Raw genomic sequence first — 15,120 nt, forward strand, 5'->3', positions numbered from 1 at the left:
CCGGGTGCAGAGTAGAATCTTTGCATTCGAGGCAGAAATTCCAGCTCGAGTGCGGAGATTTTGCCCCGAGTGCAGACGTAAAGTTACTACTTGTAACTTTCCTTTGTGAATACCGAAAAGTCGTAAATTTAGACTTTTAGTCTAAACTTGGACCAAAAGTCTAAGTTTACCTTTGTGAATTGGGCCCAAACTCTTCAGTTCACTATTGGACCGCAGAAGGACTCTCAGAAGGGCTGCCTGCTAAGACCTGCTGTGCACTCTGCCAGACTGCTACTGTACCTGTAAGGACCTCTTTGCTGCCTGGAACCTGATTTAAACCTTCAGAGTCCAGCCCTGCTTTTGAACCTACATCTTTACCTGCAACCAAGACTACCACAGTGACTTTAGGGCTAGTTTGCTGGCCTCCTGCTCAGAACCACAGGGACATAAAAGGCTTCCACCAAATTAAACCCACACCTGGATCCAGCCTGAGTGAGTCCTGAGCCCCAAGAGGTGTCCCACCAGTCCCGGAACCTGTGGTTGTGGTGCTAAAGGTGCCCACATGGCCAAAAAACAGAACTAAAGACAAGACAAATCTTGGCTGAATTAAAGACTTAAGACAAATCTTGGCTCAAAAGTGCTCTGAGAACCACGCAAAGTGCATCACCAGTTGAATTGCGCCATCTCCGGGTACCTTCTTCTCCACAGCAGCAAATCCTTTTCAGTGTCCTTCACCAAAGGGGTATCTGACCTCATGGAACTGTCTTTGGCTACAACCCTCTGCCTTGTCCTGCTGGAGATTTTTAACTTACATTTTGTTGACTAAGTCCAAAAGTAGAAATCTTCACCATGGCTATGACCCAAGGCCATCCAACGGCAAAGCTCCCTCCTTGGACCCTGCCTGCCTCCTTGCCCCAAGGAACTTCACCTTCCCAGAAACATTTTCTCAGAAGTTCGAAGGTAGGCACTGAATGGGCCCAATCCACTTCTGGTATTCAAACCCCACTTCATCGTGGTTGGCCATATTTTTCAACTTTGACTTGCACAACTAGATGTCTGCAGTTGGAGCTAGTTTTTCCTAAAAACCTGAAAAATTCATAACGCCTATTCTACCAATTGGATTTTTATCATTTTACTAAATAGGTTTGCAATTTTTCTTGTGTTGTGTTTTCCCTTTATTATTGTGTGTGTGCTACATAAATACTTTACACATGGCCTCTAAGTTAAGGCTGACTGATTTTCGTACCAAGCTACCCAGGATTAAGCACAGATTAATTTAGTGACTTTTTGTGACTCATCCTGAAAGGGATTGTGGGTGTTGCTTGACCAGGGCTCACACCCCAGTCAAACAACAACCCAATTTCTAACAAGCACGCTTTGAACATAAGGAATCCATGTTCTGCTCTGTGTCCAGAGCACCCTCCTAGACAAGCACTGTGACCTAGAGTAGGACAGTGTGCCCTTTATATAATATGGCCCCAGCTGCTTCAATAAGTTAATTATGATACTGTTGTCCAAAATTTAGTGTAGTAAGAGAGCTCTGCTGCAAGAGGCCTGAGGATCGCCCCGGAAGGTAGTTTAGCCTATTTCTGTTCTCAGTTGTATAGGCAGTGTGGATAGCGCACTAAGCATCTGATAGGGTGAGGCTCCCCATCCACATAATACTGAAAGGTCAATATCTGCACAGTGAAGGTCTGACTTCTAAACAGTGAGATGATATGTTCTGTACAGTGGCACACGGACGTCTATAAAGAGAGAGGCTGGCTCCTCTACAATGGTGCTGGCTTTGATGCAGGGATAGGCTGGCTTCTGAACAGTGAGAGGATAGCTTCTATAGAGTAATAGGGTATCCCCCATGCAGAGGGCCGGGCTCAGATGTAGTAAGATGCTGGCTTCTGTCCAGAGAGGCTGGCCGCTGTACAGCTACAGACATGATTTTGTTCGGTGAGAGGCTGGCTTTGTGCAAATGGAGCTGGCTCCTGCACAGTGAGAGGCTGGTCTTGGTGCGGTGAGGCTCGGCTCAAAGCTAGCTTCTGTAGAGTGAGAGGATGTCTTCTGTTCAGAAGCAGCTGATATCTTTACAGTGTGAGGCTGACCTCTATACAGGAAGAGACTGCATTCTGCACTGAGGGGCTGGTTCTGATGCAATGAGAGCCTGGCTTCTGTACAGCGAGATGCTGGGTCCTCTACAGTGAGAGGCTGACATCTTTACAGTGAGGGACTTGCCTCTTTTGAGGGACATGCTTGTTTCTGTACAGTGAGAGGTTGGCTGCTCACAGTGAAAGGGAGCATAAAGTGAGGTAGGGGCTCCTGTGAAGAGGGAGCTGCATGTGGGCACCTAGAGACTGTTCTTAGCAGGAGGCTGGCTTCATTGCAGTGAGGGAGGACGTATACAGTAAGAGGCTGGTCTCTGTGCAGTTAAGCTGGTTCAGTGCAGTGAGAGGCTGGCTTCTGTACAGTGAGAGGCTGGCCTCTGTACATTGAAACTGGTTTCAGTGCAGTGAGCTGTTGTCAGTGCAGCAAAAGTTTGATTTCTTTTGTGAGAGACAGGGGTAAATTAAATTGTCCATCAATCAAAAGAAGGCATTGGTAGGGTTGCAAGTCTATGCTTTCTGCAGCACTGACCTGCTTGACATGTCCTCCTCTTTCACCCACAGGTGGCCCGCAGAGGGGAGTGACTTTCCATGTCCAAGGATGAGGCTGACCTGCTCGGTGATCCTTCTCCTTACCTCAGCAGTCGGAGGGGCATCACTTCACCTGGGGTGTGCCCTGCACAGCGAGATCATGGAAGGGCTCTCTAGGGACGGTGACATTATTATCGGAGGCTCATTTGTCATTCACTCCAGCTTTCGCTTTCTACAACCTTCCTTCCAAGATGTCCCAGGAAGGATCTCCTGTGAGGGGTGAGAGACAGTTGTACCTGCTGTAAAGTGTATTCAAGGGTAGGAAGCCATAAGCATCTAGTGCTAAGCATGTGGAGGCCAGAAGCTCAGAAAGACAGAGACAAAGCTGCTCTCCTGAGAGGGGTAAGAAACTATTTATTAAATCTATAATCTGTGTCGCTGATCTCAAGGGGCAGTTAACATTTTACATTGGACTGGTATTTCCACTGTGTATTTCCTAAACAAGACCTAGGGTAGGAATACAAAAAAGTTGTAGGGGCGAACTCACATGCAAAATTGAGCACTGGAAAGGCTTTTAATTGGTGAGAGCTCAGTACTACCTTGACCTGTTGGTGCATACAAGGTGTTCCTTCTAACTATCTCTTGGGCTGGCCTTCCGACCCAATGATACTTAAAATATTCTTCACTGTGAAATGAGCCAACTTAAAACATGAAGTAGAACAAAATTCTACCTTTCTGCAATTCTGTATGTTGTAATCTTGCAGTGGGATTAAACGTGTTTTATTTCAGCATGGAATAGCCTTTGTTTCTGGTTTAGGAATTCTGTCTTGAATTGGGATGTACTTTATCTTTGCATTTGCGCAGTTTGTTTGTCTTTTGATGTAAGTGAGTTTAGGGCGAGTACAGTGCCATGAGTGAGGACACAATAGGGCCTGAGAGTCAGGACATACATATTGTTCCATGGACTTTAGCAGTGTTCATTGACAGTGCTACAACTGTCTAAGTATCAAGGTTAATACGTTTCAAGCACCACTACATTCTTCCAGTGGCTGAGCTAGAGTGCTTTGTGGTTATCCAAAGGGTCTTTATTCCAGTACTTTACACATAGTGACACACCTGGTGCTCCTACTTGCAATGTATTGCATTATACATTATGCCTTGCTGCTATGTCAAGGATAGCAGTCAAAGCAAGTTTATTTAGTTTTTTTTTACTCAGTACTGAGGTGGCAGGAAGGTGCTCACTTTTTTTTTCAGAACAGAGAGAATCTCATTGGTGAAATGTGCTTAATGCTCCTTCTCCCATCCATTAATGAGCAGTCTCAATTGTCTACCATCAAGCTCTTCCAAGTGACCATCCTAGTTAGAATCCCCACTAAAGCTCTGGCCTGCCTGGACTTCACAAGACTGATCCTAAGGCATAGTTTCTGCACTCTTGCTTTTTCGCTTGTGATTTAAACTAAAGGAGGATTGTCTTGTGTCCCAGTTTCTTAACTTATATCCCTTGAATTTGTCAGGCCTCTTTCTATGAGTAGAGTATTGCACTGTGGGAGTTTCAGTAGTACTGGGACCCTGTGTGATTTTGTGCTCAATGTTCTGTTTCCTTGTCCCAGTGAAATCTCCAATTGGATCTGACTGGCCTCAGGACAGCTGCTCTTGAGTCACTTCATCAATAAAAGTGAATTTAACTCACCTGGCTTGTTCATGTGTACTTGAAAACTACATAAGGACATTAAGTTGTCCTGACGTCTCCTTTCAAATAGAAATTATCTTTCCTCTTCTTATGTTACTGGCCTGCAAATCAATACTGTCAAAGAAAACAATCTCCAAGATAACGCATGTGCAGTTATTAGATCACTCCCATACCAACATGGTCCCTTATTACATATAAGGCTCAGTGTCCCTCTTCATCACAGAGTACCTTTAAACAGGTGCGCTGGACACAAAGAGGGACAGTGCACCCTATTATAATGAATGCATGGAACCAAGGGCAGCCGCGCGCTTGTGAAATGTGGAGCTACTGCCTCACAGCCGCTCAGTGCTTCACTGTGCAGGCAGATTGATCCCTCTGCAGGCAGGTGGAGTGAGTGAATGCACTCACCAGCTGGGGAATAACTGGGGGTCCTTGGGAACCCCTTTCCCTCCTCAGAGGGCTGACCTAACGGGCCATACTGACAGTGTTCCCCATTTCTGTGCACCATCAGTATTATAGAAGGGACTGCACAAGCATCCACGGTCCCTTCTGTAATACCATAGTTTCCTGGGGTGCACAAGCAGGCCACCAGGCTATTGTGCCCTGGGACACTTTGAATATTACATCCTATGGTGTTCACATTGAACACAGCTTTTCTGTGCATATGGTATATATTGTTCCTGTGCATTATTATGCTTGACAGTGTATGTTTTACTAATTTCTCTGTTTTTACAGGTTCCAGATCAGGTACTACAGGGATGTATTAGGAATGATGTTTGCAATAGAAGAAATTAATCAGACTCCAAACTTGCTACCCAACGTGACTCTGGGGTTCAGGGTATATGATTCCTGCATGTCAGAGGCCAGAGCCATCATGGGAACATTGGGTTTACTCTCAGGGGTGAACAGTACAGTGCCTGCTTACAACTGCTGGCCACATCAGTTACTTGCTGGGATTGTGGGAGATCTTGTATCAGCTTTATCTCTTCCGATGGCCCGGATGCTGGGAATTTTTCATGTACCTCAGGTAACTTGGCACAATTTGTTTACAGTAGTTTACAGTATTATATGGAATATCAACTTAATTGACCCTCTCATTGATCACTTTATACATAGCCCTAGTTCATGAATGCTTTGCTTTAAAAATTTAGGAGCTGTCTTGATATATCTGCAATTACCTCTGTTCAGTATTTTCCATGTATAAATACCTATACAAAAGTGTGGTGCAAGTGATACACAAAGTGTGATGTACATACGTGTTGAATAAACCCTTAAAATAGGGATTGGACAGGTTAGTAAGGGAGGGAGTTATTGACTTATACATTGCTTGGATTGGCTACCTTCAGAGCTTGTAGACAAAAAGACAAGAGAGATGCTCTGAATGTGCGTAAACCTTATATATCTCCGCCACAAATTCTAGACTGATAGGCACATTCTCCCGAACATCACATAACTGTGTCCACTCAAGGGAAGGCTTATATGAATTTTGTTTTTACAAATGATCAGGTAGAACTGAATCAGGCATAAATACCACTGACATATTTTGTGATGTCATTAGGAGTGTAGAGATTCAATACAAACATTTATCTTGTAAAGGCTGTAAAGAATGCCAATGAGCCAGAAGACCGTATTTAGCTTCAGTAGTTTCTGTGTCTGTGGACTATTAGTCCAAATTTTTATGGGATTATGCAAGTGAAGTCAGACTTTTGTGACCTACAATGAAGAAGAGGGGTTTAATTAAAAGGTGAGATTATACCAAGAATCCATGAAAAGCTTTATTGTAGCAAAGATGTTGCTCCACCAAATGTAGACTGATCCCAAACTTCTACATCCCACATTCTCAACAATAAATTGATAGCTATCAATTGTATAACACACAAAAACACATGTATATCATACCATAAACAATGTGTCCACTATCTGTTCCAAATTTTAGATCAACTTATTGATACACTTATTAATTCTTTGTTAAAATATCAAAGTAAGAAAACTCAAAATACTGATTACTGGGAGTGGGGGAGCCATGGGTTGTTTCCTTAAGTTACTTCTTTAACTTTTTGTTAAGGATTTATGTTTCTCTTAGCTACTTCCTATTTCTCTGGTGTTTGGCATTAAAAATGTCAATCTGCATGCTTCTTGCTCAAGCAAATAATCTATGCATTAGAACAATATTGTCCTTTGTAATTTTTATTTGCTCTTTTCATTTACAGCATTTGGTTATTGCATTTTACTTTTACTTTTTTGTACATTCTCAACTTCATTATATATGTGTGCTGCATAGAGATGATTTTCATTCTTAAGTATGGTTCATAAAATGTTTACTGCATTTCCAAATTGTTGATGTTTTGCATCCATGGTGTTACGTCAATGAAAGCATGTCCATGCAAAGTTACCTTTTTTACAGCAACACATAAACTTGGACATTGTAGGAATTCATAAAGAAAGTGTACATATATACTTTATTTACAATCATCAGCTTTTGGTAAAAACAATGAAAGCACCTGGGTAACATACTAGGAATGATGAACATCGTCTATTTATAAATTATAGTCCCAAATCCTCAGTATCTGTCACATAAACTCATTAAACATTGTACAAACATAGGAAAATTGAAAGCTAAAAATCGAATGTGAAAATGTGTAAATGGTACGAGATGGAGAGATTTTCATGAATTTAAAAACAAAGGGCCACTTGTACGTACTTTAAAAATTAAAAAATTGTGAGTTCCTAATTTCGATTCCATGAGAATCACAATTAGGAAATTGCAATTTCAAATGTATGAAACTCTATTGAGTTTCATTTGCCATTCTTAGTGGGTCACCAATACACCTACCTCATTATTATTCATGAGGTAGGCCTCGCTTCGCGACCCACTGGGAATCGTTAAAATCACAGGTATGGTGGCCTGCTGACCCCAGCAATATTTTTTTTTAATGCAGCCTGTTTTCCTTAAAGGAAAATGGGATGTGTTTAAAAAAGAAAATTAAAGTTTTGTTTTCATTTTTTAAGAATAGGCAGTGGTCTGTAGGAACACTGGCTGCTCTTAAAAAATGCTTTTACAGAAATTCACAAAGGGGAACAGGGGTCCTATAGGGACCCTTGTTCCCCTTTGTGAATGGGTTACCACCAATTTGAAATTGGAGGTCACCTGAGAATGTTTTGCGACTGCATTCCGGTTGTAAAACATTTGAACATACCACTGCAACTTGGTACTAGGAAGGGATGCTCTAAATCGCCCCTTCCTAATACCGAATCGCAAAGCCAAATCACGATTCAGTAGCAGGTGTTCAAATCGTAATTTGTATTGGTACATGCCAAAAAGCTTTTTAGTGGTAGCAAAGGGCCTGATTCTGCGAATCAGACAGTTTGTGACTGTGTAAAAGCTTTGTACACCTGGCCCTTAGAAAAGAATCAAAAAGCTTTAACTCTGCTGGAAGTTGTTTTATCCAAACAAAGTGTTGACTTGTGTTGTATTGATGACAATGTTGCTCATGTGAAGACTTCTGGGGGCTTTCAAGGTATGAAAACATGTGGAAACCCACAGCTGAAAAATGATTGACACTGTGGGCTTCCTTGGAAAAATAATGTTTTCTCAAGAATTGCCCTAATTTGTCATCTCTTCTATAGGTCAGCCATGGAGCCACGCTTTCCGCTCTGAGTAACAAGCTTCAATTTCCGTCATTTTTACGCACAGTGCCAAGCAACAAATTCCAAAACATTGCTCTGCCCCAGCTGATCAGGCATTTTCAATGGTCTTGGGTAGGGATGGTGGTGGTGGACAATGATGTGGGAGAGCAGGGCGGGCACGTGATACGGCAAGGAATCGAGAAGAATGGGGGATGTGTGACATATGTGGTTAAGATCCACTTGGGTTACACCAAGAAAAAGGTCCTCCAGGTAGTGGAAGTGATCAAGCAGCATTCAGTCAATGTAATTGTCCTCCACAGCCCAGAGGTGCACGTCACAGCTTTAATGGATGCTCTTTATGAACAGCACATCACAGGGAAGGTGTTTGTTGCTTCTGCTTCATTCGGGATCACTCCAGGACTGTTCACCAGGCAAGCATGGGAACTGTTGAATGGGACAGTAGGCCTGGTGCCCAACACAGGCCAAATGGCAGGTTTCTGGGACTTCCTCAGCCACCTTCACCCATCCACATCTTCAGGGGAAACATTTATGAAGCTATTTTGGGAAAAGGCATTTCACTGCAAATGGGAGCAATCCCAAGAAAATTACACTACATCAGGGGATATACGTCCTGATGGAAGACCTTGCTCTGGTAAAGAGGCATTAGAAACAGTGGCCAGAGATCTATTTGAACTAAATGATCTGAGTTATACTCAGCATGCATACCTTGCAATTCAGGTCTATGCACATGCACTGAATAAACTAATGTTATGCAAGCCAGGCAATGGGCCTTTTGTGAATAGAACATGTGCCAACTCCAGTAACATTCAGCCATGGCAGGTAAGTATGAAACCGCTTCCTGAAACTTATTGGCATTCAACAAAACTCCATGGAATGACCTGGTTACTTATCAGTCATCTTCATTACTCTGACTCCAGGAAACCAACACAGTGCTGCTATCTGAACCGTAAATCAGTGGTTCCCAGCCTTTTGACTCCTGAGGATCCCCACTGAATCTCTTTTGGAAGCCGCAGACCCCCAAGAAATTTATATGATTTAAATTTCAAATATTAAAACAGTAATTCGCAAAAAAATACACAAACAAGTATGCACCAAACAAATACTCAAATTGCTAAAGATATAATTATTTTATATTGAAAAATATGCAAAAATCGAATGATTTTCATGGAAAGGTTGGCGCTGCATCTCGGCAACTAACTTTTCAATGTTTGGCTTTATTCAGGAAACCTGAATCCTCGGTTAAGATTCTAAGGCCCATATTTATACTTTTTTAGTACCGCATTTGAGTCGTTTTTTGACGCAAAATCAGCGCAAACTTCCAAAATACAATTGAATTTTGGAAGTTTGCGCTGCTGTTGCATAAAAAAATGACGCAAATGCGGCGCTAAAAAGTATAAATATGGGCCTACATTTCCCAAGCTATTTTTGTTTTTATTTTTTAGGTACATAAGATCTGAGAAAGATTTTTCACATATATGGTGGGGAAAGGAAGCAAAACCATAAGAGCCTCATCTCTCCGTAGCTTCTCTGTCACATATATTTAATTTGTTTTGTACCACCTGTCATACCAGTGTAGGGTGTCAGAGCACTTTACAGGGGACTACAAGGTGTAGGATTCACATGTCATCAAAGCTGGTAAGCATTTTCTAAAAGTGCTTGGTCTGGAGCCGCACAAACTCAAGATTCAGAACATAACCCAGAGGTGAGCATTGACTTTAATAATAAGAATGTATTTCTATGCAAGCCAACTGTTTTTAGCAGCATAAGGATAATGAAAGACTGGAAAACAAAATAGCTTTCTAATTTGTTCCTTGCAGATAGCATGCAGCTTTTTGATGGCAGTTCATAGCTCACTGTGCTGAATTCTGATTGTAACTTATGAACTGCACAGTAAAAAAAGATAATCTGTGACAAAAGCAGTAACCCGCTGTTCTATGCATATAAAATACTGTTCTTTGCATGATTTACGTTCTTTGCAGCAGGTATTTTAACCATCTGTGCTGCCTTAGATGAGTTAAACTGCCACTAGACAAAACTCCCATCTTTCTCCAGCAGGTACATTAATCACCAGAGTAATCTTGCCGCTTTTTTTGCCTGAAAGCTGCTGGATGTACAAGGAACTTTGCAGTGCTTTCAAAACTGCTGCACAAATGAAGTGATAAGTATAAAAACCCACGTGTTTCTGTCAAGAGGCTCAAGCTGGAGAAGGGCCTTCCTGCCGGTCCAGGTCTGCGACCCCCCTGGGAATATGTCACAGACCCCTATGGGGTCCACGGACCACAGGTTGGAAACAGCTGCCCTACAGCTCTTGGGAGGGAGACTTAGGGGGAGGGGGACTAGGACTGTGAAGAGGAAGACCTGGAGTCTGAGTAATGAAGATTACTGGAATGTAAGCGGGCCATTACCTTGCATCTTGTCTTCCTCATCCCATTCCTTACTGCTTGAGTGCATAGCCAAGCACATGTCAAACAGCCAAGACACACAAATTACTTCTGCAACACCTAGGCCCAGGTTAACAAATGTTTAGCACTGGTTAGTATCATATTTTTAATGCTAAACCGACGTTTTAATTTGTAGGATTTGTGGGATTAAAAAACCACGCAAGTTGGTATTTGCGTTGGTTTGTAAGGAAAAGTGATGCAAAGCAGTGTGAACACCGCTTTGACTTACTTTGCATCAATGGGGCATTACATGGGTGGTACATGGGTGTTCCCATGCAATCACCAATGCTTATTGATGCTAAATCCAATCTACTAACATTAGTAGAGAGATTAGTGCCAAAAATTAACTCCGCTGAAAAGCAGGCGCTAAAAGGAGAAATGGTTTCATTTCTCCTTGCTTTTCAGACTTTGCATTCGTGCTGCACTGTATACCACACATACAAAGTAGGAAAAGGTTTTAATCTTGTCTAGCCATAGTATTTTGTACGGAAGGGTACCCTTCCTGTACAAAACCTGTGGTAGACTCATGCACGCAATCTAGCACTATGGCACTAAGGTTTGTGCCTAGCACATGGCAGCACAAATCAGCTTTGGCTCTAGGGAGAGGGGAGGAGAGTGCCATATCTCTGTGAATATGGCACTCTCTTGCTCTCTCCCTGTCACGCAACGCAGCATAGCCTCTTTGCATGCTTCTCTGCATTGCGTGACACCTTTGTGAACCTAGGTGCTAGTGAATTTAGGCCCATATTTAACTGAAAATGACAGAGCGCGACGCTGCACCAAAATTAACAGCGCCACACTTCGTTATTTTCTCCTCGTAGGGATGCGCCGTATTTAATTGAATACGGCGCACCGCTGTGTTGTCCCCTGCGCTGGTGCTAAATTGAGCTGCCTAGCGCCAACGCAGGCATCCTTGCACCATCGTGCAAGGATGTCTCCATTGAGGGGTTTGATTATGTGCGGGAACGCGTCCCTTCCTGCACATAAACAATCACTGATGGTGATTTGGCACTTCTGTTTGTACTGCAGAATGCATCACAACAGAAGTGCAAAAGCATCATTTTGAAATGATTGTTTAAGTGTGGGAAGGGTCACCTTCCCAGACATTAACAATCATGTCTGGCATTTTGCTCTTTCTATGTGTGCTGGAGAATGCAGCACACATAGAAAAAGCAAAAAACTAGAAGGAATAAAAGTATTTCTCCTCATTGCGCCTTGCTAATGCCACTACTGGGGAGGCATTAGATTTTGGCATTGCCTCAGGTCTATGAAAACTCGGAAATCTGAGTCAGCGTCAAAATGCACTGGGTGTTGCTATGGCACGTCCACAGCAACAACGCCCCTTCCTCGCAAAGGGCTGCGTGTGAAGGAGCCGTATTTACAAGGTGGCGTTAATCCACAAAAAATAGCTTAAAGCCACCTTGTAAATACAGCGCAGTACTTAGCGCCACCAAGGTGATGCTCCGGTGGGGCTAGGGGCTCATAAGTTTCAATAACTGGTGAATTTACTCTGCGTTTACTGATTCCAGTACTTTAACCCCAAAGTCTTAAGTCACCTCCCATTTGAAGTGTGTAGTGAGTCATAAATGTGTGCACGTAGAAAACGGTGGCTGCTGCACAAATGCAGGGTTAGACTGACCTACACTGAAGTCAAGCAGTGCCTAACGGGCTGGTGTGACAGATCAGTGTGTGGGTCATGTTTTAGCAGGTTGTGGGCCTATTTTATGGCCAGGTGGGCCAGTTTTTCTGTTGATTTCCCTAATATTACCACCAACATTGGATGCAAACACAAGTGCACAAGTCTACCATACCTTGCAAATTAACCATAGTACCTGTCTTTACAAGTTCAAAAACTGGCCTGGTTTGTAAATGTGGTTCAGTTTTTTAGACATATGGTTCACTAATGAGTTCCACTTTAGTTTAAAGCTCAGGGATAATCTTTGTCCCAGTCCCGCCCTGCACAAATGTCTTAATGCCCCTTTGAGAAGGCCCCATGAAGTAGATACTCCGCAAGTGGATCTTCCTTGAATCGCTTCTGAGAGATCTTTCACTTCTTACCCATGAGCCAAGAAAATGGTTGCTTTCAACTATTTACTCAGCGTTTAAGTGGACTGCTTTAAACCTTGCCCAGACTGCCCAAAGGTAACAAACAATGGCCCAGATTTATAAGAAAATGACAGAGCATGACGCTGCACCAAAGTTGACAGCACCGCCTTCCATCATTTTAAAAACACAGGGATGCGCCGTATGCCAAGCACCAACACAGCTACCCTTGTGCCATAGTGCAACGATGGCTGTGTTGAGGGGGAGATTGTTTTTGTACAGGAAGGTGTCCCTTCCTGCACAAAAACAATCTTCAATGATGATTTGCACTTTCCAGTTGTGCTGCAAAATGAGGCACACATAGAAAGAGCAAAATATGAGGAGAAATGAAAACATTTCTCCTCGTTGCGCCATGTTATTGCCACCCATGGGGTGGCGTTAGGTTTTGGTGCTGCCACAGATTTACTAAAACTCGTAAATCTGGGGTAGCATCGAAATGCAATGGGTGTTGCTGTAGCACGCCTACAGCAACACTTATTGCACGCCGCTTCCACACAAAGTGCTGCATGTGAAGGGGCCGTATACAAGGTAGCGTTAAGCCAAAAAAGTAGCCTAACGCTACCTTGTAAATATGGCACGGTGCATAGTGCCACCGGAGGGTCACTAAAAGTGTAAATCTGGCTAAATGAGTCCACTTTCTTGAATGAAGCTGTTTGCTCAATATTAATGGAGAGTGTGCGATGTACATCCAGTGTATGGATTTTTATCTCCTCCAGAGGTACATCAAGGGGATGAAAAAAGATTGTGATAGACATGAAATAAAAACTAGATTTTAGTTAAAGGAAAGATGGACTTGGTCTAAGAATCATCTTATCTGAAAACAAACCAAAAAAATGATATGTGTGTAATAAGGCACATAACTCTCCAATCCAACATCCCAAACAGATAGCTATCAGAAAAAATATCTTAGAAACCAACATCTTAAGGTCCTCTGTCTCTAGGGGTTCAAAAGGAGGAAAATGAAGAGCTCTTAAAACTAAGGGGACATCTCAAGACAGTACAGGAGAGTGAGAAACAGGTGTTTATATTGAATGACTTTCAAGAAATCGTTCTACCAAATTGTCCATATACACACACCTCTGAAGGCTCTGATTGCGGCTTTTAAGTATGGACACCGTTAAACCCAGGAGGAAATCATCCCTTAAAACATTTAGCACTTTTGGTGGGTCACAAGAGCCAGGAAGAAGACCTGTAAGATTGCACCATTTCGAGAAAGGACGTCCAATGCTGGTTGCAAACGTTTCTGATGGACAGCTGGAGTTCTGAATCTCGAGTACTACCTCCACCAAACAAGCTTGAGATCTGCTGTTTAACCTCTCAAGTTCCAAACTCCCAAGTATAAGCTTTCCAATGTTGCTTGTTCAGGTGATGAAACTCTCAATGGAGAGGACTAAGTTGGGAACAACTAAGGAGGGGATATCAATAGCCTGCAGAGATAAGGGAGTCAATTCCTGCCAGGCCAGCAAGGGGCTACCACCCATACAAGATGACCCTGAATCTTCTGAATGACTCTTGGGATGAAACGATTCAGAGGGAAGGCATGCAACATTCCTCAAGGCCAGACTATTGCAAGGGCATCCCTTGTCTAAGTTAATTGGAAGTTTCTAGGGAACATAATTGTGGGAAAAGATAATTATTTTCCTGCACAAAAGGTCTAACCAAAGTACTCTTCATTTTTAAGTCATCATCTTGAAAACCTCTGATGAAGACACTAGAATATTGAGTATGGGATAGACTGGCTCAGCTGATCCATCCAACAGTTGAGTTTCCCTTAAAGATAGACTGCCCTGAATGAGATAGATTGCCCTCTGCCGAGCTTTCTATCTCCTGTGTCACCATGCACAACTCCAGGGATCCTGTTGCTCCTTGTTGATCTATCCACAATTTAGCTACCATACTGTCTGTTCTGACCTGCATGCCCTTTAAGATATGTGAGACATATGTCTGAGCTAGTAGTACTGCCCTTAATTCCTTCCTGTTTGAAGGCCTGGATATCTCTTGTGGGAGACATTTTTTCCTGGATCTCCAATTACTCTAAGGTTACCCCTCTATCTTATCCCTCTTGCATCTTTGGCTACTATATTGTGAAGCAGAGGCTGGAAGGGACAACCTCTGGTCATATTTTCTATAATGAGCCACCACTGGAGAGAGGTTGAAATTTGATGATTTACTGGAACCAGATACTCACATGTGACAAGGGGTTCCAATGCTCTTGCAGGTGTCTTATCAAGGGATACATGTGTAAACAAGCCAACAAGACCAAGGATACTATGGAAGCCATGTGCTCCTGTACTGTTAAGCATTCACTGGATGTTGCCCTTTGCTTGAATAGGAGACCCTGCAGATTGGGACGAAGTTTAACTCTGGTAAGAATGCTCTTCCCACTTCTGAACTGAATAGAGCTACAATGAACTACATTTATCGTATCAAGATGAGGTGTGATTTGGACTTATTCATCAGGTTAATCAGAAATCTGAGTTCTTCCAGGATCTTGGTCACTATTGCCACATCCTTCAATGCCTTAGAAAAAGGAGACAATCAACTAATTGTTGAGATAAGGGAAGAGTGAAATTTCTAAAGAATGTAATCTACCTACCACTGGGGTCAAGAGTTTTGTGGATATACTTGGTGACAT

General features: G+C 42.7%; 1 protein-coding gene across 1 annotated transcript in view; it reads left to right on the forward strand.

Moving 5' to 3' along the window:
- Positions 1-2,763: 2,763 nt before the first annotated feature.
- Positions 2,764-15,120, forward strand: part of LOC138296983 (extracellular calcium-sensing receptor-like) — a 121,466-nt gene continuing 109,109 nt past the window's right edge. The window contains exons 1-3 of the mRNA XM_069236500.1: positions 2,764-2,882; positions 5,029-5,320; positions 7,921-8,760. Of these exons, the coding sequence (XP_069092601.1) occupies positions 2,764-2,882; positions 5,029-5,320; positions 7,921-8,760 (1,251 nt within the window). The remainder of the gene's footprint in view (positions 2,883-5,028; positions 5,321-7,920; positions 8,761-15,120) is intronic.

The sequence above is a fragment of the Pleurodeles waltl genome, chromosome 5 (genome assembly GCF_031143425.1).
Source record: "Pleurodeles waltl isolate 20211129_DDA chromosome 5, aPleWal1.hap1.20221129, whole genome shotgun sequence".
NCBI classification, from domain to species: Eukaryota; Metazoa; Chordata; class Amphibia; order Caudata; family Salamandridae; genus Pleurodeles; species Pleurodeles waltl.